This window comes from Anabrus simplex, chromosome 10 (assembly GCF_040414725.1).
Source record: "Anabrus simplex isolate iqAnaSimp1 chromosome 10, ASM4041472v1, whole genome shotgun sequence".
Taxonomy (NCBI): Eukaryota; Metazoa; Arthropoda; class Insecta; order Orthoptera; family Tettigoniidae; genus Anabrus; species Anabrus simplex.
The window spans coordinates 110,744,647-110,772,616 of NC_090274.1; the positions used below are offsets into that span (position 1 = coordinate 110,744,647).

Sequence of the window (27,970 nt, forward strand, 5' to 3'; positions counted from 1 at the left end):
CAAAATTTTTATTCGCCGATCTTCACCAATAATGTAACGAATGGCATCAATGTTGCCTGAAGTGATGCTTGTCCATGGTCTTGTTTCATGTGTTTCATTTTCTACAGATTCTCTTCCTGCCACAAATTCTTTAGCCCACTCATTCACTCGAGTCTGCAAAAGTGTCATCCACGCGCACAAACCCCTTCCCCAGACACCCCCTCCAACATCCTGCCAAAGCCCCGCCTCAGAATTATTAAATTTTTCCCCTTTTTTCTTTAAGCTATTGGTTTTACGTCGCACCGACACAGATCTTATGGCGACGATGGGGCAGGAAGGGCTAGGAGAGGGAAGGAAGCGGCCGTGGCCTTAATTAAGGTACAGTCCCAGCATTTGCCTGGTGTGAAAATGGGAATCCATAGAAAACTATCTTCAGGGCTGCTGACAGTGGGGTTCGAACCCACTATCTCCCGAATACTGGATACTGGCCGCACTTAAGCGACTGTAGCTATCGAGCTCTGTACATTCAAATTCCCGTTTATATTTGATCGCCTTTGTATATCTAAATTATAGACTTCCAAGTTCCTTAATGACTCCAAGAATCAGTATGTACGGCAAGCAATGAATATTCACAAAATTAATTTTATCCAGCACCATTCAGACCTTCACTTTAACATCGTTCAACAACAAGTGTGCATCGTCTTCAGAAATCTAGTCAACTGATAATACTTTAAAGACTTTTAAAACTTACATACATATTCACAACTTTCAAGGTACTATTAATTTCATTAGCTTTAATTGTTTACAGTGTTTTTTAACGTAACGCATATAATGGCAAGAATTGTAAATACCTACAGATTTCAATTTTCAGCTGAAGATGTCCTAATTGGGGAAAAACAAGCCCTGTAAAATATATACATAGCTACTTAACATGAACAGTGACAAAGCACTGAATAGATAAAAACTCAAAGGGTCATATTCCATAAGGAATAAAATCATTTTATATCAAAGTCAATACAGAACAAAGAATGAAGTAATAAGTGGCAATCTTCAAGAACAGGGCAACTCCATTTTTACAGTGAGTGTGTGACACATAATTTCAAACATTAGAAAGCTCATTTAGGCTATTTTCAATGCAATAAAATGTTAACCCATTGGCGATGGGCTCTAAACGGAGACCAGATGACCAGACAGTTCCAAGCCTGCAAGAAGAAAACAACACCGCTGCAATCGAAGTGGTGATGATTGTTGTTTAAAGGGGCCTAAGAGCTAAGCCTCTAATGGTGCGAGGTGAACGAAACGAAAATTTAAACTTCAAAATGTATCCACCGACTAGAATCTAAAACAAATGATCAAACCTGCCAACTGTTTAGAAATCAGAAACTGGAAGATTTTTTAGTTCTTGAATTTCATCACATATATTGCACCATGGTCTAGGTGAACAAAGGACATATCTACAAGCCACAATGCGAATTGACCATTAAATTTAAAAACTCAAACTAAGAAAACATGAAAATGGTTACATGAAAATTTACCTAATCATTCTCTTTTATGACACACAAAAATAATATTTATATCACACCGACACACGCACCATATTCTCCTTTATTAGACTGTAAAATTAATGGAAATTTTACTTTATAGGTATCTCTGAACACTCTGAGATAACATTTGTTATGTTTTTCAGCCATAACGTGACAGCAAAATACCAGAAACTGTCACCGACGCAACTCCCTGAAATACATTCAACTCATTAAAATTATGAAGTAAGAATGAACACAAACACACTGCAATACGCGAGACTACCACATACAAAACAGATCAATATATTACATTATTAACATACAACTCTTGACAAGGGGAAAAGCACAGAACTGCAAGAGAAAAACATGACGCCTACAACTCCAACGAAACTACGCACAGAAACTATGTTAACAGCACGTGAACCACACAATAACAAACTCATTCTTTTGTCTCGGGTAACTGAATCGTTTCCACGCGCTAGCCTCTCTTGCTTGTAGGACGATTGCCATTCCAAATCCCAAGCTGTAAAAAAAACACACACACACACACAGCTATGGTGAGCCAGGAAACATGATACATTCACGAAATAAAGCATCAATTAAATACGCTTGAAAAAGAGGTTGCATAAATTACATAAATTATCTTAGGGGAAGGAAGCCTCCGTGGCTCAGACGGCAGCGCGTCGGCCTCTCACCGCTGGATACCGTGGTTCAAATCCCGGTCACTCCATGTGGGATTTGTGCTGGACAAAGCGGAGGCGGGACAGGTTTTTCTCCGGGTACACCGGTTTTCCCTGTCATCTTTCATTCCAGCAACACTCTCCATTATCATTTCATAGCATCTATCACTCCTTAATATAAATCACTTTGGGAGTGGCGACCCCATCGTAATAACAGCCTATATCTGATTCATTCATTACATCCCTGACCCGGTCGAAGACTGGAAAACAGGTTGTAGGTTTTCATCTTAGGGGAAGAATATTGACCGTACTGAAGGTCATATAGATCAAAAATAGGATGTAAAAATAAAGTGGAAGAAAATTAAAAAAACTGAAAGTTTCTAGGTGATTGGAACGGTTGGCATCCATGGCATTCTTCCTATAGTGGTACTAATTGTGGTGTACTTTGCATAGTGGTACTAATCACAGGTAATGTGGACCCATGGTATGTCCCGCACAACAGCACCACTCACAGGTAACACAGACCTAGGTTGTTCCTCGCATAGTGGTACTTATCACGGGTGCCAGCCAAATCTGTGGGGTTTTTTACTTAGGGCCGGTTCTACCATCTGCTGGCAAAGTGGCTGGCAGCTGCCCGGGAGGTAAACTACCTGGAGGTGTAAATCGGCTGGTACTTTGGCTTGCGTCCAACCACCTCCGTAGGTAGCTACCCGGAGCTAGACACCGATATACGAAGTTGGCTAGACTGATTTTCAGCGACTTCTCGCTTTCGAGTGTGGTGCTATCTATCGACAGATGCATGAAACTCCTTTCGATTGTCTTATTTCCCAGTGCTTGCGTCTGCTGATTATCACCAAAAAGCTTAATAAGGGGAGTCTTAAGAGTTATGGACAACGATTTATGTCAAGCTTTCGTGATTTTAATCTATGATCTTCAATATCAATACCTAATTGGGACGAAAATCTCGATATTACATTTTCTTACGCCAGTTATAACCTGTCATGTAAGGCAAGCGTTTTTTAAAGGTATTCTCGTAGTAGATTGGTCAAGTCGCTGGCTCCGTAATAGAAGGTACGCAGGTTTTCATCGTATTTCTAATTTACATTTTAAAATGTATTTCGTTCCCTGCCGTTGTTCTTCTCTCTTTTACGCGCTTCCTTATACATATACACACACATCTTTACGGACTTATTGCCTTTGAGCATTCTATCTGCAGGCTTCTGAGAATTGATTAAGTATTTCCACGATGCTCTATTTGCAACTAGTTTTGTGACCGTTTAGTTCCACATGCTTCCATTTAATGATAAAGCATTTCATTCTAATGTTTAACTTTATGAAGGTACTGTAAATGTAAAGAATTAATCGGGATAAATATCCATTCATAGGAAGAGGAATTCGGGAATGGAATAATTTCCAATTTCTTCGAAATAATTTACAAGAAAACTGTCTAAACAACTAATAGGGAATCTGCTACCTGGGTGACAGTCCCATGTGCTATTAATCATAACATCACTTTCTATAAGCAGGTAGCATACATATAAGGAAATTTCCTAGTAGACATAACATTGTGATTAAATATTTCAATGAAATATATTATTAACAAAAGAACATATGAAAAGTGGCATACAGATTAACACAACACTAATAATGGAAAAAAAAAAAGATTCATCATAATAAGGACTCGAACCTGCATACCTCGCATTACGAAGCGAGCGTGTTAGCCATTACGCTACGAGAACGCTTGAGATAGTTTGGATACATACATTAACTTATACCTCGTGTCTGAAAACTGAAAAATGTAGAAAATTTAAGTCCATTTGAAATGACTTCCAAACAGATTTTGATTTTATATCCTTTTAGGTTTCTTTACGAAAGCTTGACGTATAAAATGTATTCCCTAAGCTACCGATGCGAGAGGCTGGTGTGACTGTTGCAACTCAAGGGAAGCATTAATGTTCAAGATCCTGCAATACAATATCGGCCACTGTTACAGTATCATGCTTTTTTCAGTATGCTAAGCTAATTTAAGTCGTATGTCACCAGAAATACAGCTAATAATGTTCAACTCTCAATACTTGCCCGGCAGGTAAAGTCTTATCGGGCCCTCGAAGTGGCCGACAAATTACGCGCCGGGTAACAACGGTTTATGCTACCGATAGCGCTACCTGGGGGTGGTCAAACGAAAACATCCTTTTACGCGGAGGGCAAGTTACGCGCTACTTTACCAGTAGGTGGTAGAACCGGCCCTTAGTGGCACTGATCGCAGGCAACCCAATGGTGGTATTACTCACAGGAAACGCAGACCCATTCTGAACACAGTGGAACCAACCAGTGGGATACACACAATGACCATTATCACAAACATCGCCCAGACCCGTTGTGTTTCTCGCATAATGGTACTGCTCCTACGTAACGTAGACCCATGGTTTTGCCCGCAAGGCGCTATTAGTCGGATGTAACATCGACCTATGGTGTTCCACACGCAATGGTACTAATTACAAGTATTCTCATGGTTCTAATTTAATCATCCCTTGGTCGCCCCTTATGACAGGCAGTGAAAACCGTGGGTGTATTCTTCGCCCGCGTCCAGTCACCCACAAGGGGTTGCAATCAAACTACCGTAACTTGAAAAGTAATAACAGTGTCATTGCTTTCATGTCCCACTAACTAGTTTTGAAGTTTTCAGAGATGTCGAGGTGCCAGAATTTTGTGCTGCAGGAGTTCTCTGACGCGAAGCTGATGTGCTCGAGCACCAGACTGAGCCAGGACTCTAAGTATTCAGGATATCAACCTCAAACTGGAACATGTACTCACCAGGTTGTTTGATATTTCTGTATGGTGTACCCTTTGCCTCCTACATAACCATGCTTACGTCTTCATCAGCTGTATACCAGAGTCACTGGCATATTACAACACCTGAGATCGCTGCCCACAAGGACTATGATCATTTTCCGAATCAAATCATTAGAACTATCTAATTCACTGCCGTCTGTTACATCTGATAACCGGTCTGCATATACTTCACCAAGAATATCAGTATCCGTTAGCAACTGCACGCGCTGCGCCATGTTGACAGGCACATGCAAGCTGTACATTACTGAAGTTATTTTTTAACCTACATAAAGAACTAAAGAGAAATCTGATGACTACACCATTTGAAACTTATAATCTCGCCACTAGATTGTAGTAGTGATCAAGGAAACACTAGTGCATAAAAATGAGAATTCTCATAGCCCATTACCTCCCGTTGCTGAGCAACAACGAGAATTCTCGGGGCCTGTCATCCATGTGTTCATTTTATTTTTTACAGGGCATTACAGGCATTAATACATGTAGAATAGCGTAACTATCTTCGTTGTATACAACCCTAAAACTCCAAAACCAACTTATCCTAATTTGTTTCCATTATATTTGCAAAAATAAAACTGCCAACTTGCCTATCAGCCAGTCTCTAATCATTATCTGTCGTATGTCCCTAGTTTCCCAACTTGGGACACATTTGTTCAGTTCGAGACTTATAGAAAGTGAAAGAAAACAAACCTGATTCGTTTAGATGATGTGTGTCTTCCATTTCCTGCTGTGGTTTCTGTTTCTCATCCTCAACACCACCTTCTGGCTCGTCAGCCCAAGCTTCCCCATCTTCTTCAAACTCTTCATCGCCGGTGTTCTCGATGTCACCTTCTTCTTCCTCCAGCCCTTCTTCCTCCTGGGTCATATGGACCGGCTGAGCAGGAACGGGAGCAGGCACGGCTTGCATTATCGGCACTACATTGGCGGGAGCGGGCTGCTGCTGAGGGGGAGCCATAGCGGGGACCACCGCCTGCTGCACCGGCTGTTGCTGCTGGGCGGGAACCACCACGGCCGTAACGGGAGGAGCTGCAACAGCCGGGTGGATCACCTCCTCGGGATGGGCAGAGCCGTTCACGACCGCGGCGGGGGGAGCCGCCACCACTGCCGTCGCTGGGGGAGGAACCATCTGGTGAGGCAGAGCCCCGCCCATCTGTGGCGGAGGAACTTGAACCGGCTGAGGTGGCTGTTGTGGATTCACTACGGGAGCATTGTTGTTGGCGCTGTTGTAGTACGCCATGGTCTGAGGCGACTGCTGCAGCTGGCTCTAAAGAACGAGGACAAAACATAGTCATTTCTCTACTCAAAAGCGTAAGCGTATGAGAATGCGATAGTTATGTAGCAATGAAGAGACTGACCCAGAATAAGTGGAGAATTGCATCAGACCAGCCCCAGAATTGAAGACAAAAGACGGATAATTGTGTCCTTAACCTTTTGAACTCCTATGTCGAGTGGGGCTTGACATTAAAATATTAGACTTGCGCTCCGATGTCTAGTCCCATTCGACACGACAATAGCTCGTACTTTCAGTGCTCCTATGAAGGCTGTGTTCCAATATTGAACAGCTATCTAGTTGTCTCCGAGAAAACACCTTTCCCTATTTACTATACTTTTCAGGAATTGTAATGACTTTGTAATTTCTGTTATTCTCGAATGTCTATGGCAGTTTATTAATGATGAAGATTGAATGTAAACATGGCTTCTGCTTCATCTTCGCTCATGGAGACATATTTCATAACAGCGGACAGTATTGATGTTTCCAACTTCTGGAAACAACTCAACCTTAGTTACTGACAGAAGGAAGCGAAACTATGCTGAACAATTAGAGAAACGAAAGGTAATTATTGGCTGCACGTCAAAGATGGCACTGATCACTCGGACCACTAGTGAAAAGCTTGAAATGGTGGCAAAAATTGTACTTCTGGCTATTGTCACAAGTCAACAGCTTTTTTTCTCTATAAAAACGACTACACCAAGAATCGCATGTACATTTCATTGCACAAAACCTTCCGGAAACAGGTTATCAATGAGTTGGTTAGCGAAGTATGCAACAAAGTTCAAAAGTGAGGAAGATCATCTACTTCTGATGTAGAAGAACATTTGAAAGGTAAACTGCACATCATCGACAACCTACCCGGAAAACAACAATGCTTGCTGTCTGTTCAATCAGGAGCAAGTAACATGATGGGAAGGAAACATTTTATTACTGCAAAACGTGTTTGAGAAAACCCGGTCTCCACCCGGAAAACTGTTTTGAAAAGTACCACATAACGAAAAACTTCAAAGATTAATCTATTTTGTGTTCTAACTACTTCAAGTATATAACATGCAACATAAATTATATTCTGTGTTCGTTAGTTATGCAGTGTTCAATTCCTGCAGCTGTTCATAGTGCAGAAATTAATTAGGAGTGGAGCACGAAGCATACGTTAAGGGTAATGGAGTTCAAAAGGTTAAACAACAGCTATATCAATATAGAGTACAGCTCAACAAAACAATGTGTTTTACTTCAGGATGTATTCGTTCAACAAATATACAATGCTTATTGGTTCTTCATCACATTTGGAGTGATATTGCTAAACTAAAACATGAAGAAAAATTGAGAATAACCTACCAACTCGGCCTGATAACATTATCAAGAAGAAAGATTAAAATCCAGAGAACAATCAATGTGCACTACACTTAACCTACAGACTCCTTCACGGAGAGAGAGAGAGAGAGAGAAAAAAGAAAAAAAACACTGCCATAAAAAGAATATGCCTTGCTGATTCCTTCTACTAGCGTCAGTGGAGGACGCTTAACTGAATGAGGGCTGATCATAGTAGATGTGCGATTTATTAAACAAATGGCGATGATGGACATCATCAAGTTGTAACTGTGAGGAGATGGATCATATAGAGTTCAAATGTAATGAAAAGACGTATGGCTTTTAGTCCCGAGAGCGTCCGAGGACATGTTCGGCTCGCCAGGTGGAGGTCTTGATTTGACGCCCGCAGCAGACCTGCGTGTCGTGATGAGAATGAAATGATGATGAAGACGACACACACACCCAGCCCCCGTGCCAGCAAAATTAACCAATGATGTTTAAAATTCCAAACCCTGCCGGGGATCGAACCTGGGACCCCTGGCTAACCATTTAGCCATGGAGCCGGACATATAGAGTTCAAGTGACCTCAACACGGTAATATGATATAGACCTCCCACCTCATGACTGATGAGGCTATTCAGTAGAATCATCAACTAGACATGGATCTATAATTTTATTGTAAACTTGAGTTCATTGGACTTGTAAATCTATACAGTCAAAACTGGTTAGGACGTTTATGTGGGGACTGAGAAAAACAGTCATAAAGAAAAAATGTGTTTAAAAAAATTATGCTAGGTTTGAACATAAAAATAATTATGATAGAGACAAAGAAGCAAGTGTTTGCAATTATAATTAACGAAATGAATAAAGAAATAATACATTTAACCTTTCAAGTGGTACATTTCTAACACACTGGCACATTTTCCATAAAGTACTGGGAAGTAACATAGATACTCTTGTGTAGTACAGTATTTTTATCAGGTTCAAAAAGTATGTAATAAACGGTCAAAAATGATCATAGTATGAAGGGCAAGGCGTCTGGCTTGCTGAGGAAAGCAACGGGAACTTATACTTTTAATTGGTCAGGTATTTTCATCAGGTTAAAAAAAAACCAAAGTCTCGCTATCAAGCTATTAAAATGATTACAGTGCGAAGGGCAAGGAAAGAGAATCGGTTACGGTGAGGAAAACAACGGGGAAACAACTTTCAATCCATAGGGTCATTTTTCATTCATTTTCATCAAACTGGGAGTCTTTTCCTACATACACCAAGAAATTCACGCGTAACCAGACATAGATTCATTCACACAGTTCAAATGATTTGATACCGAATCTTGAGTGCTTAGACGGTATGAAAATTTTCCGTGACAAACCTCCCTTCCACAACATAAGAGACTCATCTACAGGCAAATAGTTTTAGGGTGTGTACACACTTCAGAATCTGCTATTCAAGTGGTCCAGAAGAGGTTCAATTTGTAGTTTCTTCGGAACACATATGGCTTCATCGTATGCTCCGTTATCAACGAAGTGTAAGAATTTGAGAAGGAAATGAAAACATCTTTCAGAGAACAGCTCCAAAAATATTGGGTTCTCTTAATATCTGTCTATGAGAAATGTAGTTCTTGTTGTCAGGTAACTGATGAATTGCTTGCAAGAGAAAGAATGCAAGTCATAATTTCATCTTTATTCATGTCAGTCCATTGATTCACTCTCAAATATAATTTCAAGGTAGGTGTTATTTCTAAAAACTGTTGAGCATACCGCTTGGTTTCCCTACTTATTAGTTCCGCTACTTCAGGAGTGATGAACTGAAAATATTATAGCGGATTATTTATGTCATTTTGTACACTTAGTCCAGGTCGCGCCATATATGTAAATATCGGCCGTTCAGATTCTAACTTTGTCCACACACCGAGCTGAATATCATCGCTAGTGCTACCGTCACGTTCACTTGAGTCGCTTTTACCATTGCACTCGCTATCTCCTGAAATTTCAACATTAGTCTTACTATCAGACGACGCATCACTCTCCAAATTGTCATAGTGTAATAAATCAAACAGTTCATCTTCTCGCAGACATTTCCAAGTTCTGCTAGCACCTGCCATAATGCACTATCAACCACTCTCAGCAGCCTGGCAGCTGGTACTGGCTGGCTGCCACCTGGGCACGGAACGAAAACATTTCACCCGGTCATGTGGTTTTAGGAGAGTGATTGCTGTAGGCAAATTTCGAAACTAACACTGAACACGCATAAGGGAAAGCGACCTCGGATCTTACGATGGAATAAGTAGTCATACTCATCGCCGAAAGACATTTACAATGTGATGACGGAATATTCCGTCATGGCCACTTAGGAAGCCATGCGGCTATGACGATTTATTCCGCCATTACCACTTAAAAGGTTACAGAACACCAACACAGTAAAACATCAAAGAAAAAAATGTTCTTAGAAATGCGAACAATACGTACGTATTTGCATTAAAAATTTAAAATGTACAAAAATTGTGAAGAATTTGATTCAGAATAAACCGACACATGTTTAAAAATACACACAGTAACATACATGTGATCACTTGTGTGTAAGAAACATATCTAATGTAGACTGCTTTTTCTTTCGTTCCAAGTTACATACAACAGTATTGAGTTTGGTAACACAATCCATTACACTGCCATCCACGACAAAACTTGACACATAATGCTGCACTATGTCCATAGCTTCTACTGTTGCTGAATGCGTTGATACTGCTGCGCAGATCTCATCGGTTTCATTTTCGGGTTTTTGCTCGTTACTGTCTTTGTCAATCGTCAGCCGTCATGAATTTTGTCTATCGTCTGCACTTCGCAGGTGGTAACATTGTCATCATATTCACCATATGCAGCAAAATTTAAGTCGTCTTCATCTGTCCCAAGATGGTCACATTTTTCATCTAGATCATCAGTGCCTTCCATTATTTCCATTGAAACATCATCAGTTGCTGAACAAACGAAGCCCGCTTTGCGGAAACAGTTTTGAAGTCTCGTTTACTGATGTCCAAGCAAATTTTAAGAAATGCATGGCACCCAAAATTGTCATTTTACGTGAAGCTGTTTGCAGGAAAGCCAATCTCTTCTGCACAAGAATCTTTCTATATTTCTGTTTCACACACCAGATGATGGCTTGTACAGTTCGCGGGAAGAAACACTACAAGTACATTTCTCAAATAAGATGTGTCAACTGGGTGCGCGCCACAGCTGTCAATGAACAACGTGATTTTCCTGTCTCACTCCCATACTGACATCAAGTGATTGCAAGAAGTTCTTAAAAATCAATGACGTCATCCAAGCATTGGTATTCGCTGTGCACTGCCATGGAAAGGTATGAACATTCTTAAAATTTCGCGGATTCTTCCACTTCCCTATTACGAGCAGCGTCAATTTCTCTGTAACACTCGCACTGCAGCCTCTCTTTACTCACCCTTGAACGCATACATTTTATCAGGAAGAAGCTGGAAAAATAGCCCAGCATCATTTGCATTAAAATCATCATCAGGGATATAGTCCTTTAAGATTTCCGGCAGTGTCATATCTCTCCAAGTCTAAACAGTATCGATACTGACAGTGGCAACCTCCCCACGGACGGATTTATATGAAAGTGTATTCCTTTTTTTTTTAAGACCTTCAAGCCATCGATTAGACGCCTTGAAGTTACGGAATCCCATTTTGCCCCGGCCTGAATCAATGTTCCATCAACAGGAATATTCGAAACCCGAGCTTGTTTGAAACAGTTCACCAGAACATCTAAAGCTGGAAACTGGCTTTTACAGACGTTTCATTTGGCAGCTTCCTGCTGCTAGAAAAGCGTCCTCACAATCTTCTTGTGCTTGCTTACTATCGTATTTAAAGATGTCATAGGAATGTCCAACATCTGGGCAATTCTCACACATTTGATGTGTGGATTAGCATCCACTTTCTCGATAATTTTTCCTCGTTGGTAAACTTTCTTCTCCATAACTTGCAGTGGCAGTGTCTTGCAAACCACTAGTCCTACAATAGGCCTAATTCAACGTAAAGATTAGCGCTACACATCAGCTGTATATATACTGTACGTACAGTAGGCCTAATTTAATGTTACATTATTCACTTACGAACGAAAATTAAGCACTAAGATTAAGAAACAACACCCAGACGAGGTACTATTGCGCTATTCAAACAACCACGACAGCTAACACTGGCTTTGGACTGAAACTACCTGTAGACATGGAAACTAGCTGTGGGCTGACACGCTAGCGCGCTACGTTGTCTGGGTGGTCTGCCGCCGTGAAATGAAGTTCTCTGCCAAATCCTTGCGCACGCCAGCTGTGGCTGGAGCGTCGTGCGTGCAACTTGGCCTGAAACGCTAATTTAAATTCCTTATGGTGGGAGTTATGTATTAAAGAGTTACATAAATGTGCTATCCAGGTTTCTTTAGCATGTATTTAATAGGACATGAACTGGGACTTAGGCATAATGACGTGATAACCAGGGAAACGCGCTAAAGAAGGACGTCCTAACCAGTTTCAACTGTATGTAAGAGTTTTGTCTGTACATTGTTCAGAATTTGTAAAGAATAGTATTTCCGTATCGGCCATGTCCACAGCAACAAGGAAATGCACTTTTTAATTTTCCGTAAGTTTTGTCTATATGTTTGTACATACGTACGCACATCAATGAGAAAACTACAGAAGAGAATTTAATGAAAAATCAGTATGTAAAGTTGGGGAGTCAGTCGCTACAATCTAGGCCATAATTAATTTTATTCATGCTGAGTGAAATGGTAGTTTAGGGAAAGGCCTAAAATTTAATTCTCAAGTATGTATGTTATCAGTGGTCCTATCGATAAATAGTACATGTATAGCATTAAATTTCTGATCATTTATGTCTTATGCATTTTTACCATACCGGCTATGATTACAGAGATATTAAAAAATTTGAATTTTTGTTGCTAAGTCCATATCAGTTTACAAATAAAAGTCAATATGGAATGAGATTTATAACTTGCGAAGTCCATATCAGTGCCGAGCAACAAGATGGGTAAACAGAATTGAATGAAAATCAGTATGTAAAGTTGGGGAATAAGGAACTACAATAACCCCACTATGATGACCTAGAAATACTTTTGGCAGGAGCTACAAGATTATGGTTCAGCGTGTCCTCAAGATGAGTTCTGACTTCTTTGTGGTGATCTTAATGGGAAAGTTGGTTATGGTTATAGCTGCCATGGTGGTAATGGCCACAGTATCCAAAATGATGATGAACTCAAATTTTGGATTATTTTTTGCCATTTGCTTTACGTCACACCGACACAGATAGGTCTTGTGGGGACTATGGGAATAGGAAAGGCCTAGGAATTGGAAGGAAGTGGCTGTGGCCTTAATTAAGGTACAGCCCCGGCATTTGCCTGGTGTGAAAATGGGAAACCACGGAAAACCATCTTCAGGGCTGCCGACAGTGGGGCTCGAACCCAATATCTCCCGATTACTGGATACTGGCCTCACTTAAGCAACTGCAGCTATCGAACTCTGTAATTTTGGATTTAGCCAAGGCAAATGACTTAGTTATTGACGACACATTATTCTAAAAGCACATGAACCACCTCATCAACACCACTGGTGACTATAGCAGCCAATGACTTTATCCTTGTTAGAGGCTGTGGTAAGACTAGTAATGGATGTGAAGGTCATACCATCCGACTGTATAGCACCTCAACAGGATATTAATAATATTATATTATGGTGTGATAGCAACAAATTATTCCTAAATGTTAAGAAATGTAAAGTTCTAGTATTTACCAGGAAAAAGGAATATATAAATCCGACATATTATATTGGTGAAACATCACTTGAAATTGTAACGTCTATTAATGATCTAGGAATTACTTTCGACAGCAAGTTAAATTTTAATAGCCATATTGCAAAAGTAATAGGTCAGTCTAACAAGATGCTTGGTTTTATTATTAGAAATTCCAAATTATTTACTCAACCTGAAGTTATTATTAAGTTGTATACAAGTTTAGTACGAAGCAAGTTAGAATATTCGTCGGTAATCTGGGACCCCCTTTATAAGGACCAAACACGTCACATTGAGATTGTACAAAATAAATTCCTAAGATATTTGTATTATAAAACTTTCAATGTATTTTGTCCATTTGACATTTCTACCCACTATTTAAGAAGTTTATTCAATTTCACGTCTTTGAAAAACAGGCTTTTTCAACTTGTTTAGTAATTTTCTATGGCTGATGTATAGCCTATATTATTATGTTTTTCAATTGTAGTAATAATTTTAAAATGTGTCCTGCTTATTAGTTTTCTGCTGTACTTCTTTCTATTATTTTTACTATTGTTATTATTTTTGTTTGATGTATTTACACTTTAAAGTCTATATGTCATGAAGGAACGTAATTGGGCTTAGCCTGTGTACCTTCGTATTATCAAATAAATAAATAAATAAATAAATAAATAAATAAATAAATAAATAAATAAATAAATAAATAAACATTAGCTGCTCACGGCAGACTTCATAATCTATAAACATCGTAGAGGTGGAGGGATAAACGCCCCCAAAGAGATGAAGTGGTGGAAGCTCGAAGACCAGGAGACCATAGAAATTTTCCTCCCATCGATCTGAATGCGACAGACAACATGTGGATGGACTACAATCTGCAAATCTGTCACTGCAACCACGACAGCAAACTTGAGTACAACAAAACCTAGTTCCCACAGTACTGACAAGCGAACACAGTTAACGGATGGTCCAAAGCCAAGAAAAGGTGCTTGAAAAGAAGGCATATAAAAACTGGGTTTTACAAAAGATTTCAAAGAGCAGGGGAAGATGTGAAGCTAAGAATGCTGTTGCTGAAGCTAGACGCTGTTGCTATAACAACCTGTATACAACAATGGACTCAAATGAAGGAAAACTTTTTTTCTTCCAGCTGACCAAAGCTACAAAAAAATTGGCACAGGATATTGGGCGCAGGCTTCAATGGACAGTCTTCTGGAAATTGCAGGAATTTAAAGGACCTGCGATCAACTGGCCAACTGTTTCAATGCCATAAGTGACTAACTCTGTTCGCAGTGATAGGGTTACAGTATCACTGTGCCTTTCTTTAACCCTTTCCGGCCCTTAGCGCCCGACTGTTCATTTAGCCTTCCGGTCCTTAGCGCCCGGCTGCATTATCTGCATTCGTCTGCGATCTGTGCGATAGTTTTTTTATTTTTCTCATCAGTGAAGTGTTTATAAGGCATTTATGAACACGCAGTGCAATCTACAAGTCTTAGAGAATAAAGGAAGAGAGATAATCTGTCTTGACGTTGCCTAGGCAACGGTCTTGAACTTCCGCGAGCGCGGGTCAGCTGTTTCGTCCGTAAACATGGCGGGATTGAATATCGCGTAAATTGAAACTGAGCTGAATATGGGCAAAAAAAGTGACACAGAATCCTTGAGTAGGGGTGCAGGTGAATTTTTAAAGAGTGAATAATGTATCAACGAAGATAATTTTAGTGATAACAGTGACATGAATGAAAACGAATATCGATAAATCGGACCTGATGGCGATGCCACGGCAATTCAGGTAACACAAATATTACGTTTCGTTACTCCGAATGATTAAATGTATGATGTTGAACCTGCGCATAATTCGGAAAGAGTATTATGGGAAAGAGATTGTTTTTTACGTATGTTAGGAGGAGAAAAACAATTCAGTGACATAGCCTATTGCGCATATAACAATGCAGCCTTCAAACAGTCGCATTCCGGTAAGATAAAAACACAATGGGAAGACCCTCGCCCAGATGAAATAAAATCCTATATACATGGGCATCATTCCACTTCCAAAATCACGTGATTATTGGTTTTGAGGGATTCAGACAACATGGTAACGTGACAAATGCAGACTGTCTCTGTGTCGAGTATCACGAGGAGGAGGAGGGGGGGGGACACATTATGACTCAATAAACAGAGAAATGGATTTGATGGTATATTTTCCACTGTTATTGAAAATTTGAAATCATTGTGATCAATAGTTTTTACTGTATATAACTTTTTCTGAAACAATTCGGTCTGTTTCAGTTTTTGCAAATAATAGGTTGAAACCTGGGGATAAGCGGAGTGAAAATGCGGGCGGGAAAGGGTTAAGGAAAAAAGGTAATCTGGCTGAATGTGTTTGTGTACACCAAACCTTCGTACTGTCCCCATAGCTCTTTGTCCTCATGGACACAATCATCTTCATCATTAGATTGTAGTTGATTATGTTACTTGCATTCCAGAGGCCACAGGTTCGAAACTCACCATAAGCAGCCCTGAAGACTTTACCGTAGTTTCACCGTTTGTATACCAGGCAAATACTTGGATTGTTATTATGGCCACTGCTCTTCCTTCCCAGTCATTGCATTTTCCTATCTCATAGTTGCCGAAAACGTATCTGAATTAACGCCTTGATTATAAAAATAAAAGGCCACACACACAAAACCTACTTTGTAGTGTCATTATTATGTGTGCATACCTCTCAGTAATAAAATATAACAGAATCTCGTCCGGTTGATGTATGTAACAGCTCTCTGACGATCGAGACAAGTTACTCTGAAGTTTGAATTCAACTACTTATTTCCATCCTTATTTTAAATATTGGCCTCAAACATGAGCATATACCATCTCTTTTAACCGTCTTGTACTTATCCTGTTGACGCCTTATTTTTTATATTCTGTTCTCCTGATGTAATATATATTGTTCAAGTTTTTCATCAAAAAGATCCATTTCAGTGTCAGGCATGGATTACTTTTTAAAAACAATGTGTGACTATAACTTTTAGATGAACATTTCAATTTTTGAAAGTGATTTTAGTATAGTTCTGTTTGATCCAATATTTTTGTACTGTAAACATTTTGGGCCGATTGCAGAAACGATGACTAGTTTTAAGTCTTAGACATCGTCTACCTAAACAACGTCTAAATCATTCACGATCTTCCATTGCATAAACAATGTTCAGTCGATGTTTAACTAGACATCCCTTAAAGTTTCAATTTTGGTTTGAAAATGGAGACAGAAGTATCTTTCATGCAACTCTTTGCTTGTCGCAACCAATGAAATTCGTTGGTGCACGCGCCGAACGCCAGTCAGCTGTTTGTCTTCCTACACATTACTCAAATATGGCTGAGCATGACTTGCCCGCAGATAAGCGTATCGCTTTCGGTGCAAATTAAATCTCATAATATTATCGACACTAAAGCGACACGCCATCGTACGGAGAAGTGTAGGTTTCATTATAGCGTTGTTACAGTGAGTGTAATTTACTCACAATTACAGTAGCTTCGACGAAGAGAAGATGAAGCAATAGTAATGTGTAACCGAGTGTGTTGTACGGGCCATATAGATGTAGCTTGCATTCTGGAGATCGTAGATTCGAAACGCATCATCAGCAGCCGTGAAGATTGTTTTCCGTAGTTCCCTATTTTTACACCAGGCAAATACTAGGGCTGTTATTATGGCCACGGCTCTTCTTCCCCAGTCCTCTTTAAACGATAACCACCACCACTTGCTTTTTCCTATCTGACAGTTGATGGTTATGAATTTCATGTTTTTGGTCCGTATTGAAAATAATATATAAGTAATAATAATAATAACGTAAATGTTTCCACCTTTTCAATACCGTATAATTTTGTAATTTTGTGAATATAATGTATTGAAAAGGTGGAAACATTTACGTTATTATTATTACTTATATCTGACAGTTGCCGAAAACCTATGCGATTATATATATATAAAAATCCCATACAACCTACTTTTTAGTTTTCACTATTACCGGTATGTGTCTTTACTTGGCAGTAAATATAAGTGAATCTCTCCCAGTTGATGTATATGACAGCCCTCAGACGATCGGGACACGTAATTCTGATAGTGCAAGTGACCTATAATTCCATGGAAATTACCCCATGTATATAATAAAATATATCAATTGCCAAGAATTGTATTCAAGTTGACAGTTACCGGACTGTCACTTTGTCAGTCTCAAGAAACAAGTCTCTCGTAAAGCGAAACCTTATTTTATGATTATCTCCCCGTGCATGTTAAACGAATTGCTGCGATTTAGCAGCGGGCGACCCACAGAGAGGCCGTCGGACTAACCTTTCTTCCCGAAATCGTCTCAACATGATAATACAAATTACATATTTCACGGTACATAACCTCTGACTGTGATTAACTTCTGTCATTTGAGGTTAAACAGTGCTCTCGGCAGTGTTTAAACATGACCGGTTGAACATCGGTTTTAGACAGTGTCTAAGTGATAAATAACGTCTCTGCAATGCGGCAGCCATACTTAAGCATTGTTTAACCGTAGACATCATCTAAATGCCGTTTCTGCAACGGCCCTTTGCATCCACAGTATTAACACTTGTAAATATTCATCAATACGTTTTACATAAGTTATTATAACTCCTTAGACCATGTGTGTTTTAAGATTGATTGAGGCTGATGATGCCCAATAAATAGTGGGCAAAACATGTACCCTTCAAATTTCTGATAATTTCCATGTGTATTTAACCGCACTATAGTGGAATAAATGTGTATTGAATAGGTGGTATTAAAATTACTCCTTGTATAAACTTTGTGATTAAATTGACAGTTACCGGGCTGTCCCTTGCATCAGGCTCAAGAAAGAAATCCCTTATATTATCTCTTGAGAAGCAAAATCATATTTTGAACTGTACCTCCCTGTACACTTGAAATGAATTACTGCGATTTCGCAGCAGACAACCTGCAGGAGGCCGTCGGACTAACATTTGTTCCCGGAATCATCTCGCCATGATCAGTATACATTGTTAAAAATACCATTTCTGCAATCGGCCCATTTAGTTTATATCTCCCCCAGCTGCAGAGCATGCTCTTTAAATGGCTGCATCGCTAAGGAGTTAAATGAATTCTTCAGACTGCAAATGTGATATAAAAATGAACGTCGCATATAAATATGGACTTACAATTTAGGAACAAGTATAACTGTAGATAAGCAGAGTTGAAGAATCATACATTAACAGCTGGGCATTGGGTGAGATATGACTTACTGCCACTCAGCTACCATGATCTCAAGTACAACTATTAAGCAAGGGAGGAGAACATAGGGACACCCTACTTACAGGAGTGATGGCTTCAGCTGTTGGTGTGTGCTCTGTCTCAACATCTTCTTCAGCTGCCGAGTGGCCAGAGTCCTGCTCCACTTCTTCATCGCTGAACATCATATCCTAAACACAAACATGACAAATACTCTAAGGCTTTGACAACCAATTTATCAAATTATTCTTAGCAATTAGTCAAGTTTGTTCATTCAGTGACAATTCTAGCCTAAGTTGCTAATGCAAACAACAGACCGTAAACCTGTAAACACATAAAACACTATACAAATATAAAAGACCTGAGATTCAAAAAGTGGACTTCAGCACCTCCAATTCATCTATTTAAGTGTGGAGTCCAGCGAGGAAGTTTGTCTTTCACCACTCTTCATAATCATACGGGATGAAGTTTTAAAAGCGGTTAAAAGAAAGGATCCAAAAACTAATGCCCTCGTAATGGTATGGGGTGATTTGACTTCACTGATGAAGGGAATGGATATTGTTCCTGAAACATGTATGACTGAATAAATATTTTTCAAAAATTCCTTTCTCATTACAGAAGTTTTAATCCATGGTATTGACAGTCTCACTACACTGCCTAGCAAGTGTTTTTCATTTTAACAGTCGGCAACTTTTATTTTGTCAATCAAGAACGATCCATCAGACGAGAGGACTTTGTACCTCAGTATGTTTTTAATTCAATTCAATGATCACTGTCATTTCACATCATCAAGATTTTTAAATTGCTTGTGTTATGTAATAATCTGTTCTGCTACTGAAGATGGCCTTGAGAATAGGCTAAAACATGTACAGACGTTCAATCTAACACATGAGTTGATTTGTATTTATAAGGAGGATTTTATAAATATCTTTATTTGTGAAGAGAATAAGCTCTGAAACCTATTGTGCAATACAAATTAATAAAAACTGTGACTGGTAACAGTACAGTAAAAGCTCGATCCATCATTTTTCAAGGGGGAGGGGGGAAATAACTATGGATGCGGCAAAACTATAAATGCAGGCGACATAAAATAGGGGGAAAACAAAATAATAAAATACAGCTACTGTATTTGAGCATTTTTCGTCACATAAATATAATAATAATAATAATAATAATAATAATAATAATAATAATAATAATAATAGCGTGTGGCCTCCGAATCCAGGTTCAGATCTTTCGAGTTGTCGCGTGATAGGAGATTTACGCGCTTATGAAAACGCGGCTCTACCTAAGATGAATCCTAATGCGTAAGTCGGCACACACGCACACACACAGCCCCTGAACGGTCCGAATTAACCAAGAAAGTAAAATACCCGACCCAATCGTGACCTCTTGAACTGAAGGCCAACATGTGCTAACCATTTAGCCATGGAGCCAGACATACGCACTACATATAATTTATTCTTATAAAATGTTTCCACCCATTCACCTTTTATAAGAATAAATTATATATAATCTCAGTTCAATACGGATCAATCAAAAATGAAATTTATAACTCTTGATGCTCATGCTATACATAACGGTATCAAAATATTGCAATCATGATATGCGCGATGAAAATAAAAAGCGCAACTTTTATGCCGTTTTGTTTCACTTTTCCTTACGTCTCGTAGCAATTGGAAAACCTTCAAGGTCAGTTCTCTTATTGCAAATTACTGATATACGTAGATTTTACGAAGATAACCTGCATTTTGGTAAAGATTCCGTAGATCCTTCGCGAACGATAGGTTAGAGATCCCACATGGCATGGCTCAGACGGTGTCACAGAGGTTAGAAATTCAATATGGTGCGCCTCAGACGATGTCACAGCGGGCTAATCAATGCTGTCAACTTAGGAATTAGTTTCAAGACTAGGCTAGTGAAAAAATTATCGGTCTGGCTTGTAACAAGACAACTGGGCAGGGGACAACAAAGTGGTCAACAGGCCTCTTAGCATCCCACACACATCACAAGGTACAACACAATTAATAACCCTAAGACTAATTAAAACTGCGAAATTTTCTTATTTTCAACGAAGCTGGCAACCCTAGCCAGCCAATAGCAACACCGAAAATGGTGGCACATTTGAGTTTTACAGTGCCTCTGTTTTAATTCTTGTAAATAAAAATACTTCTAAGGCCAGTTAGTGGGTCGAGGAGAAGCGTTGGCGGCAGCAGGCTCGTAGTGATGTTGCTCGTGATCAACCTGCGCACAGCACTCCAGCCTACGAGATCCCTGCTTAAGACTTGCAACTCTTAATCGCTCGTACATTCTCGTGTAATAGGTTGTCGCTATTATATGCTGCAGTATTCACCTGTCTCTTTCAATTGAAAAAACTTTTGCGTATATTTTTCTTATGTACGATCGATCCATGCGGGAAAATTGTGGCCGAGGACAAATATATATTTTTGATGATCGATGCGATAAAACGATAGTTCGAGCAACGATAGATGCGGGGGAAATTACATTGGTTTATATGGGACATTTTTGGGACCGAATAAATTGAACGATGGATGCGGGAAAATGAGTTACGGGAATGATGCAGAGGTTCTACTGTATTACTTATTTCATAACAGAACAATCTTTAATCATACCTCCTCAGTTTCTGTGAAAATCAGCATGAAGAGTATAACTTACTTGATAGCGAAAGATGTCGTTGTGCACATAATACTTCTTAGGTGATTGAGCAGCCAGTACAAATGTCTGTGTGAAGCGCCTCATCGGTTGACCACTGTTGGAAAGCTCACCGGTGACCTGTCAACACAACACCTACCAGTTATAAAAATGAGGAGTTCAAGCACTGTAATAAATCAGAACCTTTCACTGATAAGGGTTAGATATATCAGTTTCAAGTCTAATTTTACATCTTCTTAGCAGGGGACCAACACCATTCCTCTGCCTCACTTAAATGGTACTGAATATGTAGCTTACTTAGGGACTCAGCCCTTTGGGCAGGGTCAGCTGGTTCAAACCAATTTTTGTTAAAAAATTACTGAGTGGCACTTGTCGAGCCAGTGCCAGTTGTAATAGTTCATATCATTGTTGCTCGCGTTGCGGTCTGCCTATGAACCAACGCAGTAAGAAGACAAGTAGGAAAACAGACTTAGTTTGGCACTCACTTCATGAGATGTGAAATAAGAACAGAAAAAGCTGTAGAGTCAAAGTACAAGAAATGTGGATATGAGCTACAGGCCAAGTACAGAGAAAGAAGAACCACACCAGGTGGCCCATCCGCCCTTGCAATCTACTTTTTTGCAACCCCTGTCTTTACTGCAATTCTGAACTACACAGTCCCTCTCCTTAAACTGGGGTAATATAACGAGATGTTGGGTTATGGGAATCGTGAACACCATTATGGGTACCCAGAATGAACCTGTAAAACAAGCACGGATACCCTTACAACAGGAGCTGCACACACCGACCAGAAACAGGTGTTGTATAGGCTGGGAATTGACCACTGCATACCAAGCCTCACAATAGCTCACTTGGCAGGGACGTGGTCGGAGATATGATAGTGCATAGAGGTTGGAGTTCCACGCAAATTTTTTAAATTTCTTTTTAACAACAATTGCCTGGGATGTGGAAAGGATGCATTCTTAGTAGTTTCCACAGACCATTTTGTTTATCTGCCCCATTGGTATTGAGGCGCAAACATATAGCTGGGTTGGACAAAGATGAAGGGGTGATAGTCTGTGGTTAGGACACAGGTAACCAGCAGTTAGCTACATCATGTGAGTTCCAAACATCATAGGATATACGTAGGGCAAAGTGTGCCCCATTGGAATGCTAACATGAGATGGCAGGCAGGCTCTGCGAACATTACTCTGACTCGTTACAACAGGAGGTCCACACAGGAACAGGTGTTATATAGACTGGGAACTGCCGTCAACTACAAGTCAAGCCTTGCAATAGCACACTCAACAGGGGTGCAGCCGGAGATGTGATAGTTGGCAGTGCTGAAGGGTATAGAGCTTCAAATCCCACGCAAGTAAATTTATTTTATTTTTTACTGCCAACTGCCTGGAATGTGGCAAGGTAGCATGCTTAATAGCTTCCACAGACTGATCTGTTTATTAAGCCCTGAAAAGGGCCACCCGGCACGTTGCAAACTCTCTGGCGTTATGGACCAGCATTCCTCGGTGATGAGTTGTGTAAAGTGACAGGGATTGGCCAGCTCTGGTGTATGCACCAGTTGTTTCACATGGCCCCGCAGATCGGGTGCTCTCGCAGCCCAGGGGACAGGTCCTCCCCTTCCTATCCACTCATCAGGATATGTTGCATGGAGATGGATCCCGACGACCCCTGCTGCATGCGGTGGAACTCTCTTATGTTGAAAACACATCCTGCAGCGGTCAAGGAGTGGCGCATGTTTAAACAACAGTGGTGGTTCATGCCACGATACCAATGGCCCTTTATAGGGCCAAATAAACTATGAAGTATGCAACCTTGCCACATCCCAGGCAATTGGCAGAGAAAAAAGAAAACTTGCGTGGGATACAAACCTCTGTACCCTTGAGCACTGTCCACTATCACATCTCTGACTGCACCCCTGCCAGGTGAGCTACTGCGAGGCTTGACATGCAGCGGGCAGTCATACAGCACCTGTTCCGTGCACCTCCTACTATAAGGTAGGTGTTCTTCATATCTGTGCTCGTTTTACGGGTTAGTTCGGGGTACGCTCTCAATTCCTGCCATCTTCTAACTCGTAACCACACATCTCGTTATATTATCCCGGTTTAGAGAGAGGGACTGATGTATTTCAGAATTTTAGTAAAGTAGATTGCAAGGGCGGATAGACCAACTGGTATAGAAAAATGGAAAAATAACAGTGATAATGAAGGTATGATTTTAACTTAATTTTGATCTGTTATTTTAGCACTAACCTTGTTTAAATCTTAATTAATTTTACTGTTTCTTTATTTGTATCACACATTTTAAACTTCAAACAGCTGCTTAAAAATCAAAGTGCTAAAAACATTGAGTAGGAATTTTTTTATTAAGTCCTATTTAAATGTTATGTTTTGCCATTTTAGATCTTTTGCCCAAATTCAGCAACAAGCCTATTAGTTTATATATATTATCTTTCTTTCAATTTTTTCCACACAAGGTCCCACTTACAAGAAGCGTATCAACACTGGAATATTACCAGAGCCTCTATCAAGCAAGAAAAGAAAGTTTCTTTTAACTTCCTTATTGGATTTGTTTGTTATGAAACACATCTGAAGAGAAGCATTCAACCAGGCGAGTTGGGCAAGGGGTTAGGGGCGTGCAACTGTGAGCTTGCATCTGGGAGATAGTAGATTCAAACCGCACTATCGGGAGCCCTGAAGATGGTTTTCCATGGTTTCCTATTATCACACCAGGCTGTACCTTAATTAAGGCCATAGCTGCTTCCTTCCCACTCCTAGCCCTTTCCTATCACATCTTCGCCATGAGACATAAAGCAAATTTTATTTCATTGGAATTACAAGTACAGTTACACATTGGTTACACATCCTAATAAAGGAGAGGAGAGGATCGGATAATGGGAAAAGACTGATAATTGATTTTCCTTGTTCCTACCATATTTTCTTGCCTTTGCTGGCGGAATCTAATGTTTCCAGTGCACTATGTCTTCTGGTATAGGCTAGAGCAATTTTGTTGCTTTCATTGACCTGTCTCAAGTCTCATCCTTGGCTTTGATGATGTGTAAGTGACAGGCATGAGCGATGCTAGTAATACCATTCCTTATGCAGCCAGCCTCTGCTATGAATGGTGTGAAAATGTTGCTCATAGGGAGGATTGATGCATGCATTTCAGTGGGCTTGGGTGACATATGTAATAGCAACTTCTGGCTCGGTCAAGAAAGCAACGGGGAAACTACCTCACTCCTCATTTCCCTAGTACGCTTCTTCAGTGATGACACCTGATGGCAGAGCTTTTGAGGATCCAACCAGCCTTAGGGCTGAGGACTGAACATACATACCATATTTTTATGTTCTAAAGAAGGCTCTTTCTTCTCTACTTTGCAACCATCAATTCTTTTTTCTGATATCCATTCAAATTCTCTAGAGTAATCCAAGAATGGTCACATCCTCACTCCACAGATTGCATGAGAGTTTCAACTGATTCACGTGGAATTTCTAGAGGTATATGAGATCAAGATACAATTTCTTCTTCCTCGCCACTGCCCACGGTGATCAGTTCCGTTATTTTTTAGTGTTTCAGTTATTCTAAGTTTTGTTTCAATGTCCAACACTTTGCATTTTCTCTTATTAACTTGATTTGAAGACACTGTGTTGCAGAAGACATTTATAAGCAAAGTGGGAACTGAAGCTAAACTGACCATAGCTGATGAGATGTAACATTTTCATGTGATAGATGACAGTCTGTAGGCTAGTCTCAACAGCAGCCAATTGTAGCATCCCATAGGGTCTTTTCTTGGATGCTTTGTATCTTATCTTTGTAAGAGATGCAAGATTCTAACAGGCAGATACAATTTTCAAACATCAAAAAGACCATCAGATAATACGATGAACGGTTAACTGAGATATGGATAATTTGAGTTTCTACTGTAGCTTGATATGTTATATGTTATTACAAGTAGCTCCAAAAGCATTTGCTACCAATACTGCATTTCACTGTGAGGAAAATTTCTCCAGCTAATGCAACTACGTCCTGATTATAATAACCCAAATAGAAGATAAATTGGAAGTTCTTTACTGGACACTGTTTACAAGAAGGGAAAATGTAGGTGTTTTCCAGAGTTAAATTCTGAAGTGGATAGTTAAATTTCTATGCTATATGTTATTAATTTTTCCAATTATTTAATTTTCGAGTGGTGTAATTCCTATCTTTTAGCTGCAAACGACGCAGTCACGGGATCCTGTAGTGAGGACTCTGTGACCTCCACCCCTACAGCAAAGGAAGCACAGGTTATTCCAGGTCCAAGGTCCAAAACACCAACAAATCCACAATTAAAACAACTGACAACACGTCAAACTAGCAATATTGGAGCATTACGAGACAGAAGAAACAAGACACCTGTCAGCAACTGAACTACAAAGTATGGTACTGTTGAAACAATTGGTGACCCTATAGAAACAGGATCAGGTTTACACTAAAATAAGAGAACGGTTAACTGCTATTAAAAATTAAAAAGTACTTCCTGAACAAGATAGTTACGTGGCCTCGATCTTCAATTTGTAAGAAAATTAGTGAAGATATCAGAAGTAACATTCACAACAGTGGAATCATCTGATCACAACTTTTGTATAATGCAATTTTTTACACACCTTAAGAAGTTTTGCTATCGGCCCACTTCCTGGCTGAGTGTTCGGTGCAGCCCCAGGTTCAATTCCTGGCTAGGTCAGGGATTTTCACTCTATCTGGTTAATTCCTCAAGCTCGGACACTAGGTGTTAGTGTTCGTCTTAAGAAACATTTATAAATGTACAGTACAAGTAAGTAAGTAAGTAAGTAAATATCAGATCAAAAATCAGATGTACGGCTTTTCAGGCGTTTGCTCTATTAACCAGCGTTTCGTCTTAGGTCTGACACTAGACTCATCAGAGTGGGATGTGTCAGACCCTACCCACTGACGGGGTGTATGCAGGTGAACTTATCAGAAGCCCATTATAAGGGGCACTGTCTGATAACTGCATACGGGAGGTAAAACTCCACAATGGAATTAATCAGACTGCGTCATATGTATCGAAGTCACTTAAAGAGGTACAGAAGCATCTAAACATAAGTTTAGATAATGTTGTTTACTTTCATGTATGCATAACAATACTTCTCTGTATTTTTAAAACCAGGTACATAAATTTCTTTGCATATTGTAATTGCTATGACAACATGACTTCTTTATGATGCAAATAAATATAAAATAAATGTATTTCTTCCCAAATATATTTGTTATACGTGCACCAACCAGACAACCAACTAGAAAAGTATCTTTTATTAAGATACATAATGTTCTTGCATACATGTATAATTGAACAACTGAAGATCCATATACAGGTAAGTGGGTCGCGCTATGGTAGAAGTCGAAACTGTGTAATTTGGAAGAGAGCAAGCCCATTTTGTAGGCCTATTACGCATCATAAGAAACTGAGTGAACTGGCTATGCAGTTCGATCACATTGCTGTGAGCTTGCTTTCAGGAGATGGTGGATTCGAACCCCACAGTCGGCAGGTCTGAAGTTTTTTTTTTGTGGTTCCCTCATTTTCATTTCAGGCTAATGCTGTGGCTGAACCTTTATTAAGGCAACGACTGCTTATTTTCATTAGTCCTAGCACTCTTTCCTATCCCATTCTTGCCTTACAACCTGTCTTCATGTGATTTAAGCCAATATATATGTAAAAATCTGGTAATGTTGTTTGACTCATTAGTGCTCCTGTACATTTCCTGGGTTTCCCTAAATTTGTAAGCTTGAGATACACCAACCTGCAAGGTGAAAATATGTTTAAAATGCCCCCCCGTCCCCTTCTGCTTATTGAAGGAAGAAGAAGACAGCATTCAAGCAAAAGGAAGGACACCAGGCAGAGTGGCTCAGACGGCTGAGATACTGGCCTTCTGACCTAAACTTGGCAGGTTCAATCCTGCCTCGGTTTGGTGGTATTTGAAGGTACTCAAATACATCAAGTCTCACGTCCGTAGATTTACGGGCACGTAAAAGAACTCCTGCAGGACCAAATTCTGGCACCTATGCGGTCTCCGAAAACTGTGAAAGTACTTAGTGGGATATAAAGCTATTAGCATTATTATTTAAAGGAAAGAGAGATATATCCTATGTGGTAAGTCCTTGAAGTTATAGAAAATGCAATGAATTATACAATCTACATTCTCTCTCTCCCACTTCCCCCTCCCTTTAAGAATAAAGTTATAGTAATGCGTACATAACAATAAAGGCAGGAAATGTTTAAAATTAATTCAAGCGATTGAAGGAGAGAATGTACGACTAGGTCAGACTGGTGAGTTAAGAGTCCGGCGGTATTTGAAAGTGCTCAAATACCCCAGACTCATGTCTAGATCTACTGGTACATAAAAGACACTTGCGGGACAAAATTCTCGCACCCTCAGCGTATATGAAAACCATAGAAGTAGTCAGTAGAACTAGTATCATTATTATTTTCAATTCTGCAGTGAGCTTGAAAGCTGACCTAATTTCCGTTCACGTAGCTTGGCACATTAGTGCTCCTATGTGTTTCCTGGATAGGACTGAACATATATAACCAGCCTGCTGAAAATATGTCCAATAATCTCTCTCCTTTCCTG

The 27,970-nt window shown here is 39.8% G+C and overlaps 1 protein-coding gene across 3 annotated transcripts in view; it reads right to left on the reverse strand.

The window, feature by feature from the left end:
- The window catches only part of rin (ras GTPase-activating protein-binding protein 2), a 145,901-nt gene that overhangs the window by 68,198 nt on the left and 49,733 nt on the right, over window positions 1-27,970 (reverse strand). For all 3 annotated transcript variants that reach the window (XM_067154732.2, XM_067154733.2, XM_067154734.2), the window contains exons 4-6: window positions 21,351-21,467; window positions 18,761-18,865; window positions 5,723-6,296 (exon numbers count right to left, since the gene is read on the reverse strand). In XM_067154732.2, coding sequence (XP_067010833.1) covers window positions 5,723-6,296; window positions 18,761-18,865; window positions 21,351-21,467 — 796 coding nt within the window. The remainder of the gene's footprint in view (window positions 1-5,722; window positions 6,297-18,760; window positions 18,866-21,350; window positions 21,468-27,970) is intronic.